We start from the raw sequence: 21,112 nt of genomic DNA, 5'->3' as shown, positions 1-21,112 counted from the left end.
GAGGATGAGAGGATGGGTGGAATGGCTGAAGGGCAGTGGGAGGCACAGGCTTCCCGTTAGGGAATGAGGTCAGTCTTGGGGTAGAAGGTACAGCATAAGGAAAATAGTGGATTGTGTGGTGATTACGTTGTGTGGTGACAGGTGATAGCTACACCGTGGCAAGCACAGCAGGACCTAGAGTTCAGTCTCAGTGTTTTACACCTGAAACTAGTGTACCGTTGTGTGTGTGACAGAAATTTGTCAGGAAAAGAACTGGAGAGCAGAAGGAGAATCCAGTGGTTTTGTTTTGTTTTTAATCTTTTTAGTAGGTATTTAGGTTTCTTGCCCCTTACCAGCTGATAGGATATTATTACTTGATATTCAGTATTCTTTTCAAGCTCTAACAGTGTCTTAATTTTTCTCTTTAGGCGAGCCAAAATTCCTTTAGGATAGAGTTTGACACCTTTGGTGAACTCAAGGTCCCCAATGATAAGTATTATGGCGCCCAGACGGTGAGATCCACAATGAACTTTAAGATTGGGGGTGCGACAGAACGCATGCCAGTAAGTGGTTTTACGGAAGTATTGGCTTTATTCAAATGAGTCACTTTATTTTACAAATAAATATCTTACTGAGTTAAAATAAAAAGTTATTACAGAATTGGCTTTGTGAGTCTCTTTATTTTTGCTGTTTTTTTTTCAGATTTTTATTAGAATTTTAGTTTGAACATTTTTCGTTTTAATACTTAGTTTTTTAAGCTGATTTAAGACAGATTTTTAAGAAACTGATTGAAAAGGAAACATTTTTCTTTAACATTATACTTTCTGTCTATCTTGGTTTCTGTTTCCAGAAAAGTGTACACAAATACATAAAACTATTCTTCTTCACCCTGTCTATACATAAGTACACGTGCAGTGCCAGGTGAATGACCGAAGGATTAGGAAACTTTTCTACTGTATTTCGATAAGTGTAAGATGACCTCAGAAGATGCACCGGTAAGATGCACTCAGTAGCACTAGGAAGAAGGGCTGTCAGAGTCGGGCCCTGTCATTGGCTGTATGGTGACGCATCCTGGCTTCAGAGATGTCAGAAGTGCAAAGAACTGACTGAGTGGCTTCCGGCCGCGGTGCGAACCCTGGTCAGCGCCAGGCTGCGGCCTAGGCTTGGAGCCTGCAAGTGGCCAGGCTTCGGCCGGGGAGCTACTGTGGAATACTGTCTTCCGAATACACTTTTTACCCTACAGTCATCTTAACTTCCGTATTTTAGCCCATTGCTAAGCCTTTAAGACTGAACCTTCACAGGCTTAGACACTTCTACAGTAGACAAGAAAATCTTTTTGTCACTGCGTCCACCAGTCGGCCTGGTGGTTGGGCAGACTAGGGTCAGATGATGTGGTGAGGTGACAGAGGGTAGCAGGTGATCTAAAGTGTCTTCGAGTTCAGCTCCTGGGACTGAGGAGGTCAGTGCAGGGCACTAGTGGTGGGAGTAAGCAGGGCTCCTGCTCCTGCTTCTGGTGGCAGAGGTGGGATTCAGGGGTGTGTGGTTGCTGCTGCTGCTCCAGAAATGGGGCAGCTGTTTCTGTTCGGTGCCTGTAAAAGGTGGACATGTGGGGTATCTGTTTTTTTGTCACATTTTGCTTCACCTCGATTAATATCCTGAACTTTTTAAAATACAATCAGACTCTTACGGGCCCTGATCTGAGCAGTATGTGTAAACCTGGCCCCTTGTACCTGAGGTCCATAGGAAAGCAAAACCAGAAACGATTATGAACTTCTAATGTGAGTAAATTAAGAATAATGAGACCCTTCTTTTTCTCCCCAGTGACATTTTACTATTTTATTGTGATCGTAGTCAGTGAAACTGCTGTGACGCTTTTTTCATTTTCTGAGTCCGCAGACACTGGGGTCAGTTCCCACCTTCGGATGGCCAGAGTGGGGAGGCCTATCCGTTACGACCTGGCAGTGGTTTAAGCCACCACTGCAGTGTCCTCCTGTAGAAATTTAAATTCCCATCCGTGTCATGTTTACAGTTTTTAAGTTTCTAATGCTATGTGCCATTTGTTTCTATCTCATTTAGGTAAAACACTCAAAATGGTTTGATTCTGTTTTCTTAGAATTCAAAACACGGATGTTCTCTTATTTCCTTTTCTGTTTGACCTTCAGCATGTCCTCCCTTCAGCCTGGTTTTAACATGTCCTCTTCCTTTTCTTCAGTGTCCCCCCTGATTCTGGGTCAGGATGGTAGCTTCTCCTGTACTTTTCCCCACCCTTCATTCCTCCCTTGCACATTTCCCCCTTCAGACCTCTTGTGGGAGCCAGACTATAATCTGCATTATTAATTGTGGCCATAATACATACTTCTCTTGTCTCACAAAAACCAGATACCACTGCCTTGGTGAGTCAGCAAAAGTTGCTGAATTTCATCCCTTTAAATTTGGTGAGGTGATCCAGAGCAGGAAGTGAAGAGATCTGCAAACCGAAAGGGTTTGAGATAGGGTGAGATGATGCATCAGAAACTGTAAGCCCTAAGTCCGTATGTAGTACCCTGGGGTTAAAGAAATATTCTGAGGGACATTGCAGTGACTTAAGGAATGTCAAAGCCTCATTGACAAACCAGAAGAACTTGCCTTTTGGCTTTGGGATGAAGTGATGAAGGTCATTTAGTAATGGTTATTTAGAACTTTTGGCAGTTAAATATTATTTTTACTTTTATTGTTTTTAATGAGGAGAAGGAAAAATTATAATATGGCATGAGATCCAGTGAGGAAAAATGGTACTTGCTGGTGAAATGACTGAGTGCCATTAGTGTTTATGTGTATGAAATAAACACATGTATGTTTTAATCTCTCATAAAAAAGAGGTGCATTGTGTGTTTGGGGGGGGTGTGGTCAGACACACACATGTATTAAAGAGTCAACCTATTTGCTTTTGTCTGGTTCCCTAAACAAATACGCGATGAATCTTGGTTCATTACATACCTCTCTGTAATCTTAGTGTTACTGTAACATTACTTACTTTAGTGTTTTACGTAGGTTCTGCACTTGCATAAAAGAATAATCTTAAATTTATATGCTTAATGAAACCTGCAATTTTGAGATATTTTTCTGATTAATTTTAGATCCCAGTTATTAAAGCCTTTGGCATTTTGAAGCGAGCAGCTGCTGAAGTAAACCAGGATTATGGTCTTGATTCCAAGATTGCCGAGGCCATCATGAAGGCAGCAGATGAGGTAGGAGGTGACAAGTGTGCTGTTTACTTAGTGGCATCAGACCCGCATCTCTGCTAGATGATGTCAGGCTGTGGCAGGGAAAAGGGGCGCTGAATTCCCGAGTTAATGAATTTCAAGGTAGGGTGACAGCAGCTTGTTCAGTGAGGATATTAGTGTGGTGCTTAAAATATTGTGGCAAAAGTTTTGGGATGATGCTGTACCTTTTTTAAATTTTTTTTTTTTTGTAATTTTTAAAGACTTTATTTTAGAGAGAGTTGGGGAGGGGCAGAAGGAGAGAGAATCTCAAGTCGATTCCTCACTGAACCCCATGCAGGGCTCGATCTTACAACCTTGAGATCATGATCTGAGCTGAATCTGAGAGTCAGACGCTTAACCAACTGTGCCACTCAAGCACCCCATACCTTTTATTTTTCATTCTCTTCACAGTTTGAAGAAAACCTGAAGAGACATGGTTAAACTTCTACTACATTTTATTTATTAAGTATAAATGGTTCCTTTTAAAACTAGTCAGTTACCTGATGATATGTATGGAGAATGTAATTTTACTAATCCACTTTTGTAATCTTAAGGAAGTAATCAGAGATAATGGTTAAAAACGTATATTTACAATGTTTTTCATTGTAGTACTATTTACGGTAATACCAAATTAGACTGTACCCGACCATAACAGATGCTTACATAAACTCTATAATAGAGCCATAGAAAATTACTGTCTTAGGAATGTCCTATGATAGGGGCGCCTGGGTGGCTCAGTCGGTTAAGCGGCTGCCTTCTGCTCAGGTCATGATCCCAGCATCCTGGGATTAAGCCCGCATCCAGCTCCCTGCTGAGCAGAGAGCGTGCTTCTCCTTCTCCCTCTGCCAGCTGCTCTGCTTACTTGTGCTCTCTCTCTGTCAAATAAATAAATAAAATATTAAAAAAAAAAAAAAAAGAATGTCCTATGATGGAGCCCACTATATAGGAAGTATGGGTCGGGGAGGTAGCAAAATGTATTTTATGATCCTATTTGTGTTTGGAAAATATGAACAGAGAACATGTGTTTTCCATTGTGCATGTTTGCACACCCATTGCTTGGGGCAAGCCTAAAGGGAGAAGCCAAAATGCCAAGAGTTACCATTTCTGAGGGGCAGCGCTGTCGTAAGTTACACTTTTCTCACTTCTCAAAATGTTCCACACTGAACGTCTATTATATAACTAGGAAAAAAAGTTGTATTTTAAAAGAGACCAATTGTTTAAGGTAATAATTTTCTAAGGTGTGTACTGTTTTTTTTTAAGCTAAAAGTCATTCTAGAAGACGTCTAGAAGACGAAGTTCAGCACCTACTCTCTGAGAAAGCTTTTTAATTAAAAAACTAACACATAAAATTATATGACAGAAACGGACAAATCTGGGCTGTGCTTGTCTCTACTCTTGGCAGTTGCTACATGTCGGATGTCTGTGCAGTGAAGTAGCTGTCAGCAAACTCACTTTCAAGTGACTCGTTCATTTTCATGCTGAGTCCAGCTATAACTTCTATAGGACATTCCCACTGAGCACCACAGGAAACGTGTCTAAGGTGTGCCAGCCTTAACGGGTGGCCCTGTCTGGCTATTATTAGAGGAGGCCGTTGGAGATGTAGAAGAAAGATGGCTTTGATTCAGTCTTCACCTGCAATCCGTGCAATTGTATCTTTCAGAGTAGATAACCTTTCACTTTGTAGAGCAGCAGTGGTTGGAGCATGGGCTGCTGCGGAAGCCTGGAGTCGCGGGACAAGCGCGAGCTGTGTGGCACCATCCGTAAATCAGTTAGCAGATGAGAGAAGTGAGCATCTTTAGAACGGCACTTGATAGGCGACTCCTTAATCATAGCTGATCACAAGAGCTAAAGGGATAGCGAATACTTCTTATTTTTAAAAATCCATTTTTTAAACCTTTTTTTCCTGCAGGTAGCCGAAGGTAAATTAAATGATCATTTTCCTCTTGTGGTGTGGCAGACTGGATCTGGAACCCAGACAAATATGAATGTAAATGAAGTCATTAGCAATAGAGCAATTGAAATGCTAGGAGGTGAACTTGGTAGCAAGAAACCCGTACATCCCAATGATCACGTTAATAAAAGCCAGGTCAGTATATGATCTTTTCTTTGTTATAAATTGAAAAGAATGCCTGAGATTATGCCTGTAAAACAGGAATTAGCTTTTTGACAAGGAAGGTTCATTTGGCTTACATTCTTTAGTGGAAAGGACTGATACGTTTTTTGTTTGTGTGTTTGGCATTTTCTTTTGATTTTATTTTAACAACTCACAATTTAAAGGGCTTATTTCAACAGAGGTCTGAGTAGTAAAAATAAAATATTTTAAAGCTACTTTTCAAAATTCAGGTTCAATCCAGATGAAGAAAGTCCATATACCACATTTTTTTTCCTTTGAAGTGTATATTTTTCCATTTTATTTTATTTCTTTTCAGTGTTCCAGAATTCTTGTTATGTTCTTATTTCTTTTAGAAATCCTGGGTCTATGTCTTAAATTTCATAAAAATCCCTATTGGGGAACCTGAATTTAGTATATAAGTCTATTTATATTGTTTTGTTTTTTTAAAATGCTTTATTTTTAAATCATTTTAGAATTATAAAAGAATTACAAAGGTACTTCACACATAGTTCCTGTATACCCTTCTCCCAGCTTCCCTTAAGCATTTTTCTTCACCCTGGTACGTTTATTCCATTGTGAAATTAACATTGGTATACAGCACCCTCAACTAGACAGACTTTACTAGGATGGCCCTAGTCGTCTTCCAACATCTTTTTCTTCCAAGATAAAATCCACATTACATGTTGCACTTAGTTGCTGTGTTCCCTTAGTCTCCTCCAGTCTCTGACTCTTGTCTTTTGACACTTTTGAAAGTAGCGGTCACGTATTTTGTGGAATCCCTCGGTTTGGATATGTTTGATGCTTTCTTATGATCAGGTGGAGACTCTGGATTTTGGGAAAACTGTTCAGAAGGGAAGGGCTCCTCTTACTGCATTACGGCTGGGGTACATGATAGCACCAGGACTTGGGACTGGTGATGTGAACTTCAACCCTTGTTTAGGCTGTTGGGCTTCTCCACCTTCCGTTCTCTGTTAGAAGTGAGCTACGCAGGCCTGCCTCTGCTCGGGCACTGCCCTTCAACTTCACTTTCTAAAGGGAGGCGTATCAAGGAATTTTTGATCATGTACTAAAATCAACACAGAATTAATAAGTAGTTTTGATGCTGGGCAAATACCCTCTTTCTCCTTAAACTTGTCCACAAAGCTTATCGTTCACTAGTGGATCTTGCCTATAGCAGTTACAACTGTTATGTCTTAGTGGTGACGCTAAGGTTTCGTGCTCCCCTCATTCCTTGTGCTCGTATTAATTGGAACTTTTCCGTAAAGAAGATTTGTCCTCTTCTCTCTACCTCCGCACTTATGTATCTGTTTATGTATATCAACATGGATTTGTGCATTTTTATTTTACTCTTAGGGCTCTAATCTGATACTGTTATTACTTATGTTGTTGCTCAGATTGTTCTAGCTCTGGGAGTCCTCTCCGTTGGCTCCTGTGTCCTTTGTATCCCTATTCTTCCCCCTGCTCCTTTTTTCTTTTTTTAAAGCAGTTCTCTACTTTCTTCTACCAGATACTCCAGGCTCATCATGCTGTCGCTTCGCTGCCCCAGGGCCCCGTCAGTGCCCATTTTGCCAGGGAACTCTTGGAGGATCTCACTGGAAAATATTCAGAAATTAGGATCTGGTGCTAGGTGTAATTTAATATATTTTAAAGTATTAATGGGGAAGCTTTTTCATACAAGGTTACCGTATGAAGGATCTTCCAAACTTATTACTTGTGTTTAAATATATAAATTTCTCTTTTATGTATACTGAAGTCTGAAATCCAAGTGAGAGTAATCGCGTGTGTATGAGTCAGGGGCGCTGTATGGCAAGTGAGATCGGTGTACACCGTGAATGTTCCTTGTACCGTTCATTCTGCTCTTGGAAATGGTTTGATATTTTCCACAGTAAAAACCTATAAAAATAACATTTTTTTTTAAAGTAGCATAATAATTTAAAAGTATAGGGTTTCCAGTTGAAAATAGAGTGTGGAGTGTGGACTTCCTGGTTCGGTCCCAGTTCTGCCAGTTCCTAACTGTTTTGGCAAGTCACGCCATTTCTTTGAGAGCTTGAGTTTCCGTTTTTTTAAAGTGATGAACTACCTCACAAGAATTTTGCTCAAGTTTATTAAAAGACTATCGGTAACTGCAAGATATCCTTACATGCACTTGTTAATTGTCCTTCCTGTTTGCTGCCATTTACTAGCAGGTGTCCTAACAGCACGGACGAGTAGGTGGCATATATGATCCAGTCCAGCCCGACTGCCGCTCTCAGACCTTAAGTGAGCTGTGTCTTGCTGCAAGTCAGCGTCATAAGCACTAAAGACATGAGTTTCGTGTAATCATTTAGTGATGTTTTTAATGGAGACATTCAAGTGTTTTTTGTTGCTTCTGATGTAACATTTTACCATTTTTGTAAATTTTCCAACAGAGCTCAAATGACACATTTCCCACAGCAATGCACATTGCCGCCGCCATAGAGGTCCACAACGTGCTCCTGCCGGGACTCCAGAAGCTACACGATGCTCTCCATGCCAAATCTAAAGAGTTTGCCCAGATCATCAAAATTGGGCGTACTCACACGCAGGATGCCGTTCCTCTCACCCTCGGGCAGGTAGATGAGTGCGGCTGTTGATTCGGTTTGGGGATTGGTACAAATGGCCAGCATATTACCCTCTAAATCGTACTTGTTTAAAAGGCCACGTTAGGGGCGCCTGGGTGGCTCAGTCGTTAAACGTCTGCCTTTGGCTCAGGTCATGATCCTGGAGTCCTGGGATCGAGTCCCACGTCGGGCTCTCTGCCCAGCGGAGAGTCTGCTTCTCCCTCTCCCATCCCACCCCCCCGTTTGTCTTCCCTCTCACTGTCTGTCTCTCTCTGTCAAATCAATAAGTAAACTCTTTAAAAAATAAAATAAAAAATAAAAGGCCAGGTTATAACAGTTCAGTGGCAGAGATTTTTCTGCATTAACCCCATCAGTAGTTTTACTGACAGCTTCTCAGGGGAAGAGCACAGCGTGAGGACAGTGAGCCAGTCTCTCGGCAGTCGGCTCGGGTTGAGAGCTTAGCTGTGCTACGTACAAACCGTGGGACCCTGGGAAAATTAGTGAGCTTTTCTGCTCCTCAGTTTTTTGAGCTTTAAAATGAGGAAAATAACAGCTGTACCCTAGCCCAGTTGTGAGGTTCTCATCGGTTCGCGTGAAGGGTGTAGAAGCATGCCGACACGTAGTAATAAGGACATACTGGCGTTAGCGGTCACCGCCGCCTTCATCGTCCCAGGACCATTATCCTGTCTCCCTTTGTCTCTTACTGTACAGAGTAGGCTCTATAAAAATTACTTTTAAATTGATTAAGCAAGGCCTGTCTACCTGTAAGATTGTTTTGGGCCGTATGGGGAAGGGGTATTACTCTCTTCCCCCAAATACCAGAAAGTGTTTTTGTTTCTTGATCAGTGCCTCAGAGCATGTCTAGTAGCACGCACCACGAAGGACACAAAGGGGATCAGGCGATGGTGTTTTTGTTTTTTGCTTGTTTGTTTGTTTTTTTAGGATTTTATTTATTTACTTGACAGACAGAGATCACAAGTAGGCAGAAAGGCAGGCAGAGAGAGAGGGGGAGGCCGGTTCCCTGCTGAGCAGAGAGCCCGATGCGGGACTTGATCCCAGGACCCCAGGATCATGACCTGAGCCGAAGGCAGAGACTTTAACCCACTGAGCCACCCAGGCGCTCCCAGGCAATAGTTTTTGATGGTAAAACTCTCCCGTGGTTTGGGAACGGTGAGTTGCTCAGATGCGGTATCAGGTGATGGCGAGGGGAGGGGGCTGCTTACTTGAAAAGGCTCATTTGTAGTTTTGTTCAGATGAACACCGCAGGAAGCTTGACTGCTTAGCTTAATTTCAATACGGAAGGGACGAGGAAAACAAAATGATTCATCGGAATACACGTGCTGCGAGAGAAGGGAGCTCCTACCTTCTGTTGTCCCTGAAGCCTCTTCTCTTTGCAGCACGTCTTAGTGCCTGGCATGGTTTCTGCAGAGGAGCAGTGTCCCTCTGGTTTCTAACGTTTTCCTTGTTGTGTGTGTCACATGGTGGAAAACCACGGAGCTAATGTCTCTTGGGGCCAGGACAGCCTCCTGGGTAAAATCATCCTTCTCCCTGGTACGTCAGCAACAGTTTTCTGGTGGCCTTCACCTTACCGGAGCACCTACACTTGCTTCGATTGGAATTGCCTTTTGAGTTTATGCAGGTTTTCCCCAGTAAAAAGAAACTCCTTCAGTGCACCCGGCCGGTTATGTATTAGTGACGTTAGGTTGGATGGATCTGGTCTACCTGAAAGGGGTTACAGCTTCTAAAATGTTTTCTTTAAAACAGTGAGATATCCTCATGCTAATCAGAACTGTTCATGGTTTTTCCATGTTTTTAAGCAGGGAAAAGAGCTTTAGTGTAACCGTATAGTCTAGCTTGCTTGGTTGAGTTCTGGCTTATGCCTTTTGTCCCTGCATAATTCTTTTTTTTTTTTTTTCCTAAAGATTTTATTTATTTATTTGACAGAGAGAGATGACAAGTAGGCAGAGAGGCAGGCAGAGAGAGAGGGAGAAGCTGACTCCCTGCTGAGCAGGAGCCTGATGGTGGGGCTCGATCCCAGGACCCTGAGATCGTGACCTGAGCCAAAGGCAGAGGCTTTAACCCACTGAGCCACCCAGGTGCCCCACCCCACATAATTCTTAAAATTATTTCAGCATAATTCTTAAAAGGGGCCCTGTCCTGTTCAGACAATACATTCTGTGGCTACCTTTTGTAGAATGTCTTTCTGGGAACCCTGTGACAGTAATAGCAGAATTAACTTGGCATCCGGAAGCTCTAGTCTTACTGTGGCCTGTTACCTGCTTGTGCTCTTCAGAGAGCTGTTCAGCCTCCTGTTCTCTGTTAGGTTTTTAAGCTGAAATTGTGTGAAGAAAATGTCTGTTTGTACTTGTCTGGAGAGACGATTCAGGGTTTTTTGGTTTTTTTTTTTTTTTCTTTCTTTCTTGAAGTTGTCTGGGATACAATAACAAGAAAAAAATCACCTGAAACAGACTAATAATTTAATGTACTAAAGTAATTCTTTCTTAAAGCTTGTTTCCTGGGTGCCTGGGTGGCTCAGTCGGTTAAATGTCTGCCCTCAGTTCGGCCATGATCTCAGGGTGCTGAGATCGAGTCCCATGTAGGGCTGGCTCCCTGCTCCGTGGGGAGTCTGCTTGTCCCTCTGCCCCTCCCCTCCGCTCCTGCTCAGTCTCTCCCTATCTCTTGCTCTCTCTTTTGCAGAAATAAATAAAATCTTTAAAAAATAAAGCTTATTTCCTGTGTTGTTTTTCTTTGCTTTCTGTTAAAAGAAGATAGTTAACCAGGCTGCATGTTCCCCTCTGTGGTGTCATCCCACCTTATAGGTTTATAAATCCTCATTCTTCCTTGTCCTTTGATCATTGTATGAATTAAAATGGTACACATGCCACCTGGAAGCTCATAATTTAGTACCTGAAACATATTTAAAAGAACTTCTGTTCAACACAGAGTCACTTGTAAGCTGTTAAGAAATCACATGTTCTCTCCTTAATTTCCTTCTCTTTCCAGGAATTCAGTGGTTATGTTCAACAAGTGAAATACGCGATGGCGAGAATAAAAGCCGCCATGCCAAGGGTCTACGAGCTCGCGGCTGGAGGCACCGCCGTGGGCACCGGCTTGAATACTAGAATCGGCTTTGCAGAGAAGGTGGCGGCCAAAGTGGCCGCGCTCACAGGTCAGCGGGAATATGAATTCTGACTCCTCTTCGTTACACTGGTCTATATTTTCTAGGTGTTTCTGCTTTGAATTCTTGTGACTTTAAAGCTAAAAAATAATATTTTCCCATCAAACGTGTTTTATGTCTGTTTCAGAAGTAACAGTATTCATCCTTCTGCCTCTCATGGTTCCCATCTATGATTCATACGGTGTGCAATTAAATCCGTCAGTGCTGGCTTGTTTACTGTCATCGTGATGCTCAGTCATTTTCCCTTTAAAGCTGTTTCAAATACCCTTTTCAAAGCAGGCAAAATCAGCAGATGGTTGAGACACAGTGCTTTCAATGGTAGATATGTTGAGATACTGACAGGCTTAGTTTCTTTTTTCCTTGTATCATACTGGGACATTTCTTTGAGTTAATGACCTTTTTGAATCTTGTTTTTCCTTTAGTAGAGAGAGTGCTGTGTTCTCGATAATAACTATTATTACAGCCGAGTTGTCATCTCCAGAAGACTCTTCTGAAGAGATAGATGTTACTGGCTGAAAGGGCAGACATAATTAGATGGTCTCTAGTAGAGATTGGTTTTTCAGTCAAGTTTTAATTGAGAAGAACTGTATTATAGGAATTAGAATATGTGATCTTTAAAATTTGAACACAGGCGACAGTGAGTGGAAATTCTAACTCCTTTTGCCCCCCTGCCATCTCAGGGGGTCTGCAGGGTCCCGGCTAAAGGAGGCACTAGGACAGCCTAAGATGGGGAACAATTGTACAAGTAAAAGAGTGTGGAATAAAGTGAACTTTAGCTCCTTTTCCTCCTTACTCAGAAGTAGGCATCATACACATGTTCGCAGAAGAATAGTGTTTTTCTTTCAGTGCATTTCTTTTATTGTCCTTGTTTCTCTATCCTTTAAACACACTAGTATCTCCAGATATTTCCTGCTTGTTCAAGACTTAAACCTAGACAAAACTTGAATCAGAAGATAATCATTTTTTCTTGAAGTAAAATTTTTCTTCTGTGTTTGCTTTTCGTGTCCTGGAACTTTCTGTTTAACTTGTGGATATTAGAAAGAAAACCATTTAATTCTACCTGTTTTTTTTTTTTTTTTTTTTTTTTTTTTTATTTATTTGAGAGAGAGAGACAGTGAGAGAGAGCATGAGCGAGGAGAAGGTCAGAGAGCGAAGCAGACTCCCCATGGAGCTGGGAGCCTGATGTGGGACTCGATCCCAGGACTCCAGGACCACGCCCTGAGCCGGAGGCAGTCATCCAACCAACTGCGCCACCCAAGCGTCCCTTAATTCTACCTGTTAACTCATAGATATATATATTTTTTTCTTCAGGCTTGCCTTTTGTCACTGCTCCAAATAAATTTGAAGCTCTGGCCGCCCACGATGCTTTGGTTGAACTCAGTGGAGCCATGAACACCAGCGCCTGCAGTCTGATGAAGATCGCCAACGATATTCGCTTTCTGGGTTCTGGTCCCCGCTCAGGTCTGGGAGAGCTGATCTTGCCTGAAAATGAACCAGGAAGCAGTATCATGCCAGGTAATGACCTAGCTGGTAAATCTGAGCACAGCAGCTGGGCAAGAACCCGGGCATCCTCATAAACAGAGCGCGTCTCCGTGTGTTGAGCATCAGTTTGATCCCAAACACGGATAGGGACGTGTGTTGCACACTCGTTTCAGAATGTGTGCGGGCCCCCCGTGATCCGAGTTGGGAGCACCACCCAGCAATACAGGAAGAGAGAATGAGTTAGCACGTGTATTTTGGTTCCTACATGAGCGAATATGTAAGTTCTGTCTTTCATAATCCAAAGCCAGAAGAACTCTGAAACCAGCTGTTAAAGTGATCAGCATGGGTTGAATAGAAACAAATTCTTCCAACTGCCTGTTCATTTTTTGCTTTGGGTTTTGGCCCGTCAGGTAAGGGAAGTGACACAGGCACTAGCGAGTCATTTACAGACTCCTGTGACAGTCACTGAGTACCGTGGGGACATGTGGGTAGCGTTGTTAGATGAATGTAGTGGGTGAACAGTGACGCTGGAGTGACACTAATGAGTTGACTTCAGACGGGAGGCTGAGGGGTTCTGCCCCTTCACTACTTCACTGGTGACCAAGGGCGAAGGCAGGGGGTACGAGTGGCTCACGTCAGCAGATAAGGAAACAGCAGCACACCGGGTGACAGGATCAACATTCATATGGAAAGTCCTCTGTAGGTTCAACTAAAGCTGACAAGGTGACTTTTAATAGTGAGAAAGAAAGACCTGACTATAGGTTCTTTGAAATCGGTGCACGTGTATAGAACGAGAAGAGATGAGGTTTTAGCATAGTTTACGTTGAAAAATGATGTGAGTTTAGTTGACGGCAAATTCAAAGTGATTGCCTAGAAAAGAGAAGCCCAGATTCACAGATAAGGAAGTAACCTTTCCGGTGTGTCGCCTTGTACTGGTCGGAGGCATCTGCGGTGTCTGGTTTAGACTTGAGCTCATCAGAGGGGTGCTTCCAGGGTGATGGGGCTCTGGAGACTTAGGATGAGTAGGAGAATTTCTGCTTCATGTCTGCTTCCTCTGAGAAGTCTTTTGAATGTCAGCCCGGTGCTATTTTATGAGTGTTCCCATTGCAGCCCGCTTCTCTGTGGTTACCCCTCATGTGCTGTAATTGCCAGCTCTCTCCCCCTGGCCTCCAGGTTCTACAGGCCAGGGGCTGCGTCACTCCCCGCGGGGAGTTAAGTGCCTAGCTCCAGTGTTCTACAGTGAACGAAAGCCATGGAAATGGGGAGGGCCACATTCCCTATGTGGGTACTCATTATTCAGGAGCCCCTGAGCCAATGGGTCACGGTTTGGGGCCACCCATCCCTCTCTCTTGCTTGGTTTCATTGTATCAGCCCTGATGACGGGGCACTTGCTTTATTTAACGAAGTTAGATTTCCTCCTTTTCTTGATCAGTTGACATGATACGTAATCTTAACTGGCACTCGACACCATGAGCACGTTTGACGTGGAATCTTTCCTTGGTGGCTCTTTTGAAGGCAAGGTGAACCCTACCCAGTGTGAGGCGCTGACCATGGTTGCCGCCCAGGTCATGGGCAATCACGTCGCCGTCACAGTCGGAGGCAGCAATGGACATTTTGAGTTGAATGTTTTCAAGCCCATGATGGTAAGTTCGAGGTTGAGTTTTTAATGTTTTTTGACTGAAGGCTAATTGTCTTGTGTTATCTTTCATAAAGTTTTCTAGGATTTCACGTTAGGTACTGGGATGATGTAAGTAGCAATTGGAAGTCAAGCATTTGTTAGTATTAGAAGATTCAGCCTGGATATTTGATTAGGGGACTTTTAGCTCAAGTAATTTGATGATTTACTTTATTTAATAAGAAGAAAAAGTCTGGAAATAGGGTGTGGGTTTCTTCCTTGTCCCTCACCCAGTGGGGGAGATGCCAGTGGCTAGAAATAAGTCGGGTCTCCTTGACCCGTCTCTCAACCCTGTCTCCTGCTCACATTGCTGCCGCTTCCCTCAAACTCCATCGTCTTAGTAGGATAACCCGCATTCGCTTTAAGGCAAATTCACTGCTCCCGGTTCCTGCCCCCGACTGGTCCTCGAATTCTTCTGGCCATTTGGAACTCACGCAGGCCTGTAGACTTGGTGACATCTGACCTTGACCTTGAAACACTTCTCCTTGGCTTCCTCAGCACCCTCCTCCCATGTTCTTCCCTGTCCTCCTCTGGCTTTCCTTCATCGGTTTTCCCTTTTCCACATACCTGGAAAACATTTGTGCATCTAAAATCTGTTCTTTATCTTCCTCTTCATGAAGATGCAGCAGGGTGCGTCATCTTTAGCTTTCGTCCACTTTCCTCAGCTTCAGATGATGGAACCGCCATCCTTTGGAGTGCTTTATTTGTGTAAAGTGTTGTATATAAAATACAGTGGAAGCTTATTACCAGTTTGCATCTGGTGTAAAGTCTGGTTTTAATTTGAGAAAGACAGGCAAATGACAAATATTAAGAATATTTATTCAGTGCATTTTTCAAATCTATATCGGGCACCATATTGGGTACTAGTGATAGAACAATAAGCAAGACATTTTTTTTTGCCCTCGTGAAATGTACAATCTAATGAAAAATACAAGCCCAGCCAAAGCAGAACTCAGACATCTAAGCCTTCGCTTGCATGGCAGATTCCAAACAGGAAATACCGGCTGTCTGGCAATATAGATGTGCAACAAATGTCTTGCTAATCTTTTTGTTTAAAAAAAAAATCTATTTTTTGTCTTTTATAGAAAATCCATCAAGGCAATCAACATTGCCTTATACATTTTTTTAAAATTTTATTTCTTTGAGATAGAGAGCGAGCACAAGTAGGGGATCGAGTAGACGGAGAGGGAGAAGCAGGCTCTCTGCTGATCAGGGAACCCAATGTGGGGCTCGATCCCAGGACTCTGGGATCATGACCTGATCCAAAGGCAGACACTTAACTGATTGAGCTACCCAGGCGCCCCAACATTTGCCTCATATTAAAATCATTAGTGCCAAATCAAACTTTGAAGTTCTGAGCCTTCTACTGGAGTCCATTTTGGGGACTGTACTTTTCAGACCCTGAGTTTTTAGACCCAAAAAAGAGTAGGTTGCAGATATATCTTTATATGTGTTGGAAATGTTACAAAAAAGGGAAAAAAACCTCTAAAGCAAACTAACTGATTTTATGTTCATTTTAAATACTGTGTGAAAGTTTATTTTAAAGGGTCTGGGGAATATTTGTTTTGTTAAGCATTAATAACATGATGGCCATTAAGACCTGGGAATCCCTCTCTGCACTGACTGCCTCAGACAGGCTGAACTTTCTAACCTCTGCATTTTTACTTCTCTTCTAGAAGATTCTTTTTCCATCTCTGGTTATCTAAGTCCCTTCCATCAAATAGGACTTCAACCGATTCCTGCAACTGAATTTTCTCTTCGTGCCAACATATTATACCACTCAGTGTTCTTTCACACTACAGGTCTTGGGTTCCAGTTGTTTGTGTTTATGGCTTTTACGTCTTTGAGCTTTCTGTGTCCTCAAAGCTTCATAATTTCTTTCACATTTGTTTCTGGGGGATGGTGCTTTACACACCACAGGAGTGCTCCATGTTTATCAAAATACATATTCATTTAGGAACCAGCGCATAATATATATTATTGGACACAAAAGTTAGGCTCATTAAACCCCTCTTTCTCTCTCTCCCTCTCCACTTCACCCCTCCTGTCCCAGATCAAAAACGTGTTACACTCAGCCCGGCTGCTGGGGGACGCGGCTGTTTCCTTCACCGAAAACTGCGTCGTGGGAATCCAGGCCAACACAGAGAGGATCAACAAGCTGATGAATGAATCTCTGATGTTGGTGACAGCTCTTAATCCTCATATAGGTAAGGTTTGGGAATTATGCCATTTTCGACTACAAAATTAAAAAGCTAAAATATATATATATTTTAAGAGTTTATTTATTTGACAGAGAGAGATCACAAGTAGGCAGAGAGGCAAGCAGAGAGAGAGAGAGGAGGAAGCTGGCTCCCTACTGAGCAGAGAGCCCCATGCGGGACTCGATCCCAGAACCCTGAGATCATGACCTGAGCCGAAGGCAGAGGTGTTAACCCACTGAGCCACCCAGGCACCCCAAAAAGCTAAAATATTTTTAAGAGATTGTTGGATCAAGGTGGACAAATTCCTTTCGGGCATTGTTTAGTAAAATCTCACAATTTATTTGCAACTGGGTTGAAAGACACTGTTATATATTAATATGCTGTCAGTGAAGTTTCGTTTCATTTGAAATGTGGTAAACTCAGCAGTTCAAACTTACACAAGATCTCAGTGGTATGGAAAGGCTGAATGTTCTGCACATTCTACCTGGGAAAGCTCTCCTCACCGGGTAGCGTCACTAGGTGGCACTGGCCGGTTAGCAGTGTGGGATGAGCTCATTTTTCTGCCTTCTCTAGCTGCTCTACTACACTTGGGTTTTGTTCTTTGATTCAGTTCAGAAATGGGGAGTTACCAATAAGGACAGAAGAAAAAGAGTAGTACTCATTGCTTGTAGGGAAAGGAGGAAAATGTAAGTACTATATTTAAAACCATGAGTCTTACATTGCAAGCCTTTTCCAGAACTATAAATATTTTATTGTGTAAATTCAAACATACCTGCTTAGACTGGGGGCTGACCAGAGTGGTCCTTACCAAACACACAGTTTCAGCCCGTAGGTTTGGAGGTGCTCGCTGCATTGTTACGGTGCCTTGAAAGCCTTTTCCCACCTTCTTACTGATGAGCTGAGGTTGTTAACATATTCTTCGATTTTCTATTTTATACTGTTATGATACAGTCATTGGCACGATATGGTTGCCGTTTAAAATACTCTTATAATGCTGAACTTTCAAGGCAGATTTTCTGCTATTGGCTTCACATCAAGCTGTAATTTCTGTTTTATAAAGTTAGAGCTCATTTGACTGTTTCAAATATTTATAGGATATATATCTGTATATATCATGTATGTATGTAGCTGTGACATGCAATATAGCCTGTTCTGGGGTGTAGAATTGAGATTGATAATAATATTTTGATCCTTTAAAAATTATTGTACTTTCACATTCAATCAGAGAGCTACACAGGGGAACACAAAGGCTTATGTGAGAAACGTTCTCTCACATCTGTACTTCAGAACACTTAAGTTACAAGTACTCCTAATGCCAAGTGATTGATTTGTCTTTCTTGGAATCAGATTTCTGTGAGCCAAAGGCCATAGGAGGATAAATGGGCAAGCCGCACCTTGCTGCTGCAGCCTGAACCTTGTAGCTGCTTGTCCTGGGTTCTCTGCACCTGGGTTCTCGTGGAGCACGCTGGCTGGGGATGGGGATTTGTGGAACCCGAACAGTGGAGCTGAATGGTTAGCGTTAAGACTTAGACTCTAACGTCCTTAGTATAAGGCCACACAATACCTAATGGTGACCCTGGCCATCTGATGAAAATTCTTTCTCAAAGTTACTCTGATCAGTAAATGCCCTTTTCAACAAGCTTAGCCTCGCCAGTTCAGGTGAATACTGAAATTGCCCATAATTTGTTTCATGGGTGGTTAATGGGTCCATGCCAACAACACGTCACGTCTTGCCTGCTTGACGATCGTGTTGCCTCAAGGCTTTTGTCCCTTTGACCATAGTCCTCTGATCTGGGGGTTTTTGGGGGGTTTTTTCCTCCTTTGTTGGTTTCATTTTGTTTGTTTGTTTTTTTCTTTATGATTTTATTTATTTGAGAGAGAGATCAAGCAGAGGGGAGGGGCAGAGGGAGGTGGAGAAGCCGGGGATCCTGACCTGAGCCAAACGCACACGCTGAACTGACTGAGCGAGCTAGGCACTCTTTATGTTCTTTCTTGTTTTTGCCTTCTGACCTTTTTTTTAGTTGTGTTAAGACAACTTACAAAGCTGTCCCTGCCTTTGTTAATTCCAGAGGCAAATATCTTAGGCAAACAGATATGTTTGGTGGTGGTGTTTGGTATGAGAATAGATTTCTGCTAAAACTTGCCCCTGTATCCTTGGGATGTTGGGAAGAGGTCAAAGTACTGGCAAGTGTGTTGGAAGCAGCTGGCAGGTGCATCCCTCCCCAGCCCCACCCCTTCCCCCCTCAGAGCCAGTGCCCACAGCTCCTACACGGGGCTGCTGTCTGCTGGGGGCACTGCGACGCTTACCTGGTTATGCTTTTGTAGAACCTTTGCTTCCAGTTAAACATGTTTCTGGAAAAAACACGTATGTCTACTACTCAGAAGTATGTTTTCATGTCTTGATGCTATATTGTGTTTTTGTTCTTCCCCCTGTGAAGAATAGGAGTTGTTCTCAGTGTAGTATTGAGATTGGCTAATGTGTTTTTGATCCTTTAAAAATTATTGTACATTAGCGTTTAGCCAGAGAGCTACACAGGGGAACCCAAAGATGATTAAAGTGGCCAACTGCCCGTAGAAACAAATCTGTTACAGAAAGTGAGGTATGTTTAAGTCTATCTCACTTATGAAAAGTAAAGGGTTTAGGCTACATCAGAAGTCACAGCTCTGAGGATAATTACTGTTAAGTTTTTTTTTTTTTAGATTTTATTTATTTAGCATAAACTGGGGCAGAGGCAGAAGGGGAGAGGGACTTTATTTTTTTTAAAGATTTTGTTTATTAATTTGACAGACAGAGATTACAAGTAGTCAGAGAGGCAGACAGAGAGAGAGGAGGAAGCAGGCTTCCGCTGAGCACAGAGCCCAATGTGGGGCTTGATCCCAGGACCCTGAGACCATGACCTGAGCCGAAGGCAGAGGCTTTAACCCACTGAGCCACCCAGGTGCCCCGAGAGAGAGAATCTTAAGCAGACTCCATGCTGAATATAGAGCCATCAAGGGGCTCAATCTCATGACTGAGATCATGACCTAAACTGAAATCAAGATTTGGAAGCTTAACTGACTGAGTCATCCAGGTGCCCCTGTTAAATTTTTTTTTAAGGTTTTATTTATTTATTTGACAGACAGAGATCACAAGTAGGCAGAGAGGCAGGCAGAGTAGAGAAGAGGAAGCAGGCTCCCTGCTGAGCAGAGAGCCTGATGCGGGGCTCGATCCCAGGACTCTGGGATCACAACCTGAGCTGAAGGCAGAGGCTTTAACCCACTGAGCCACCCAGGCGCCCCTCTGTTAAATATTTTTTAAGATTAAAAATGTTACTTAAGAGATCAGTAGCCTCAGTTCAGTAAATGATTACCTTTTGCTTTAGAAAACCAGATTTCAGTACACATTCCTACATTGCCTTTTTTATTTTTTTCTTCAGGATATGACAAGGCGGCAAAGATTGCGAAGACGGCGCACAAAAATGGATCCACCTTAAAGGCGACTGCTATTGAACTTGGCTTTCTCACCGCAGAGCAGTTTGATGAATGGGTGAAACCTAAGGACATGCTGGGTCCAAAGTGATTTAATAAATTTATAATAAAAATAATTATGTTCAGTAAAAGAAATGAAAAAGACTCCTTATTTGTTCTTAAACAGAAATAGATGAATGTGCAAGGAAACGGATTCTGAACTTGAATGTCTGGAGCGGAACAACTTGGTCGATACATAAAACCCTAGGATGTGCTGGGTCCAAAAGTGTAAATTTTTGAAATTTTGAATTTTGAAAAGTGTAAAATGAAGTGATTAAATTGTATAAAGTAAAAATAGACTCATTTTTCTTTTATGTTAATTGACTGTATTATAGTCAAATCTCATTTCTGTGTATGTGTGTTTATATTTTTTATAAAAGAGCCATACCAATTTTTAAAGAGTTTTAATTTTGTTGGCTGGTGCTGTTTTCAATTCCCCTTTATTTATTATTATTATTTTTTTAAGATTTTATTTATTTATTTGACAGAGAGAAATCACAAGTAGACGGAGAGGCAGGCAGAGAAAGAGAGAGGGAAGCAGGCTCCCTGCTGAGCAGAGAGCCCGATGCAGGACTCGATCCCAGGACCCTGAGATCATGACCTGAGCCGAAGGCAGCGGCTTAACCCACTGAGCCACCCAGGCACCCTCAATTCCCCTTTAATGAAAAGGTAATTCTTACCTCGTTCCTTATATACTTAGACGTTTTTCTCTTCCCGTGGTTTCTGGGCATACACTAACCGAGCATTTGCCCTGCAGCACGGGGGTGAGTGTGTGTGCACGTGTGTGCGTGTGTACATCCCTGTTAGGAAGTAGGGCAGGTGTAAAAATTGGGCAGACCTGCTCCATGTGCCGATGACACACACACACACACCCTCCTCCTGACCTTGGATCATTTACGAGTGGAGGGCGGCAGACTGGGTCAGGAATTTGAGGATGTGTTAGAGAGGACCAGGGTGCAGGCCTGAACTTGGGAAGAGAGGGTGTCGTGAAAGGCGACATCATCTCTGTGATGTCCATCATCTCTTGTCCATCATCTCTGTGCACATGCCGGGATTTTTCAGCAGGGATTCACTTATTCTTTAAAAATTGGCCATCCACACCCATCCCCTGCGGTGTTCAGAAGGCAGCGTACGTAGCATCTAAGACTGTAATTGA

At 42.6% G+C, this 21,112-nt stretch overlaps 1 protein-coding gene across 2 annotated transcripts in view; it reads left to right on the top strand.

Moving 5' to 3' along the window:
- The window catches only part of FH (fumarate hydratase), a 53,449-nt gene extending 33,194 nt beyond the window's left edge, over nucleotides 1-20,255 (top strand). For both annotated transcript variants that reach the window (XM_044267020.1, XM_044267019.1), the window contains exons 2-10: nucleotides 408-542; nucleotides 3,096-3,206; nucleotides 5,131-5,307; nucleotides 7,743-7,925; nucleotides 10,917-11,082; nucleotides 12,403-12,606; nucleotides 14,089-14,216; nucleotides 16,302-16,455; nucleotides 19,866-20,255. In XM_044267020.1, coding sequence (XP_044122955.1) covers nucleotides 504-542; nucleotides 3,096-3,206; nucleotides 5,131-5,307; nucleotides 7,743-7,925; nucleotides 10,917-11,082; nucleotides 12,403-12,606; nucleotides 14,089-14,216; nucleotides 16,302-16,455; nucleotides 19,866-20,008 — 1,305 coding nt within the window. In that variant the 5' untranslated portion in view covers nucleotides 408-503 and the 3' untranslated portion in view covers nucleotides 20,009-20,255. The remainder of the gene's footprint in view (nucleotides 1-407; nucleotides 543-3,095; nucleotides 3,207-5,130; nucleotides 5,308-7,742; nucleotides 7,926-10,916; nucleotides 11,083-12,402; nucleotides 12,607-14,088; nucleotides 14,217-16,301; nucleotides 16,456-19,865) is intronic.
- The last annotated feature ends 857 nt before the right edge of the window (nucleotides 20,256-21,112 follow it).

Source organism: Neovison vison, chromosome 10 (genome assembly GCF_020171115.1).
Source record: "Neovison vison isolate M4711 chromosome 10, ASM_NN_V1, whole genome shotgun sequence".
NCBI lineage: Eukaryota > Metazoa > Chordata > Mammalia > Carnivora > Mustelidae > Neogale > Neogale vison.
The sequence above is the reverse complement of the archived record's forward strand: the minus strand, read 5'-3'. Positions and strand labels throughout refer to the sequence as shown.